This window comes from Porites lutea, chromosome 4 (genome assembly GCF_958299795.1).
Source record: "Porites lutea chromosome 4, jaPorLute2.1, whole genome shotgun sequence".
NCBI lineage: Eukaryota > Metazoa > Cnidaria > Anthozoa > Scleractinia > Poritidae > Porites > Porites lutea.
The window spans coordinates 38,642,323-38,644,955 of NC_133204.1; the positions used below are offsets into that span (position 1 = coordinate 38,642,323).

Below are 2,633 nucleotides of genomic sequence, written 5' to 3' on the forward strand. Positions count from 1 at the left end.
AACTGTTCTCACATTAAGATTTCTGCCGTTCAAGCAGTTAGCCCCATCTTATGCTGTAGACAATCTCTTAGACTTTCAAAAAAGTCCTTCGTCGGATTTCATATGGAGCGGGACGAAGGACTTTTCATACTTGATTGGCGCCAATTTTACCGACCCAAAAACGGGTCGGTGCGCTTGGACCAATCAGAGTAGCTCCCAAGGACCCTTGGGGATAAAGCTGTCACTCACATGTACTAAGCACACTGAAACGTGACTTGCGGTTTGTCTCATAAGCTCGTGATAGTGTGATACATGACCTTATAGTTTTGCTCTAACGAGGATATTTCCCAGCGATTTTGCTCTTTTATATGAAATGATGAGAAGCTTGTTGTATATTTCTCTTAGTAGTGGTTGATCTTCAGGACTCCATGTAGGGTCTTCATCACACTCAAACTCCTCATACGCGTCGTCCTGCATTTCCTGCTCATCTTCTGATTCATCCTCTAGCCCTAACTCTGTCTCATTTGTTACTGGCCATGGATCAGTTTGAATAGCTTAAACAAATGGAATTAAAGAAATTCTATCACCATTAAAATTTTAATTATTATTAAATAATCAAATATTGATAAAATATAATAAAAATATAAAGATAGGCAGTTATGCCTATATGACTCATCAACATCAATTATTGTTGACGCACCAGCATTCACCATCAGCAACTGCTTCGGCTCTTGTATGCTCTTAAAGGTTTCAACCCACTGATCTTGGAGATTAACTTACTCTTCAGTCTTGTGACTTTGCGCCTTAACTGAGTCACCTCACTCCTCAGGGTTTTGCATGTTGTGCAATTCCCAGCATGTCCAGTTGGAGTATCCTACAAAAAACAAACTTTCAACATTAATACAGGCTGTAATAACAAGACTTTAGAATTTTTGTGTTTTAGTATTGTTGTAAAATAACTGCACATGTAGTTTTCCATTGTTATGATAATACAAAGATGCAAATAAACATTAATTAGAGTTATGCGCCTACCATAGAAACCTGTTTAAGTTCAGGAATCGTTAATGATTCATCAATCTGCATAACTTCATCCATATCCTGCACTTTTTCGATTCCCTGAGCCTCCAGGATCTGCATGGTCTCAGTAACCTCATCAGTGCCTGAAATCCCTTGGCTCTCGAGAGCTGTCTTATCACCAGGAGTACCTAGGACCTCTGAAGCCATCTCAGCATCAACACTTATCTCACCCGTCTCAGTCTCAGGGATGCAGCCCTCCTTTTCAGGATTTACCTCAAACAAAGAACCCTGACTTGTATTCAGAACACCCTCGACTTCTGGAGACTCCTCAGGGTTGAGATTGGGAGCCCCCATAGTGTCAGCACTCTCCTCAGGTGTAGAACTTCCTTTCAAAGAGATCACCTCTTCTTCAGGATTGTCTTCTTCCTCTGTATCCTCATTAGTAGTTTGACCAGCCAGAATTTCATTTAGTAGCTAAAAATGAAAATAGGCACGGCCATTTTTTATATCTCCCCTTCAAAACAAGTTTAAATTTGAGCTTTATGTCGATGTTTTCAAAACTAGAAATGGAAGCAAGGTTTAACCACATCTTTGCCTTAAAATGTATGCATCATTTGCAGACAGTGAAAATAGCATTAAAATACAAACGAAAAAAAAAAAAACCCGCAAACAGTAACTGAACTTATATAATGTAGAAATCAGACTAAGTCCATTTTTGGTCGTTTTAAAAGACTCGCGTGTAACTCTTAATTTGCTATAAGATTTCTTGGAGGGAAGTTTGGAGTACTGTCAAATCTCAAAGTAACAGCAAGATAATCTCTCAAAAAAATAGAGAGCCGGATTCCTATGTAGCTTCACTTTTTCTAAATTTTACGCTTGAGTGGAAAGGTCTGGGAATTGGGGAATTGACTTCACGTCCACTCAGCGCAAATGCCCGTTTTACTATAACTATGAGAAGAAAGCAGAAAAGTATGAAAACACATGCAACAATATGGGAAGTCCAAATAGTCAGAGCATTCATTACACGAATATTGAACAACGATGCCAGAAAAAATCATGTCACAGGTAAATGGGGAAATAAATATAATGGTGATAAAAAGCACAGCGCAAATACATTGTAATTTCACTCACCGATCGTCGACTCCGCTTTGATAGGTCTTGATAGTGTTTGAGAGGATTTTTTCCAAATGGTTGGAAACGTCCCCTTCTTCAAATTCCTTTTCATGTCTTTCATCGGAAAAGCAAGCGTAAAACAATCCCTTGTAAAATGCTCCGATCACACGACAAATTTTCCCACTGGGTTGAAATCCTTCCGATGAATGGACACGAACCTTTTCCACGTTAATCGAACGCTGCCCGAATCAGGAGAACTATGAATAGAAATCCCCAATTCATCGTTCTTTACGTTTCCACAGTCCTGAACAATACAACGTCTACCAGGCATACTTTCGCTTTAAGTAAAAAAAAGCGAAGAAAGCACGAGGAGCCGCAAGGGGTGATATTTTTGCTCGGCATCTGGCGGCACATCAAAGAATTTGGAATTGAAGGGCAAATTCCTAGAATATCTTCGCCAGTTAAGCTAGAGAAAAGGTGTTAAAAAACCTCAGGATCCAAAACAACACGTCAATCAAAATATC

General features: G+C 39.3%; 1 protein-coding gene across 1 annotated transcript; it reads right to left on the minus strand.

Moving 5' to 3' along the window:
- Positions 1 to 297: 297 nt before the first annotated feature.
- LOC140934644 (uncharacterized) lies at positions 298 to 2,145 on the minus strand. The gene is made up of 4 exons (XM_073384235.1): positions 2,128 to 2,145; positions 1,012 to 1,470; positions 760 to 853; positions 298 to 533 (listed from the first exon to the last, which is right to left on the minus strand). Exons 2-4 carry the CDS (start codon positions 1,348 to 1,350, stop codon positions 298 to 300), a joined length of 669 nt encoding a protein of 222 aa, XP_073240336.1. The 5' UTR covers positions 1,351 to 1,470; positions 2,128 to 2,145.
- Between the last annotated feature and the right edge of the window lie 488 nt (positions 2,146 to 2,633).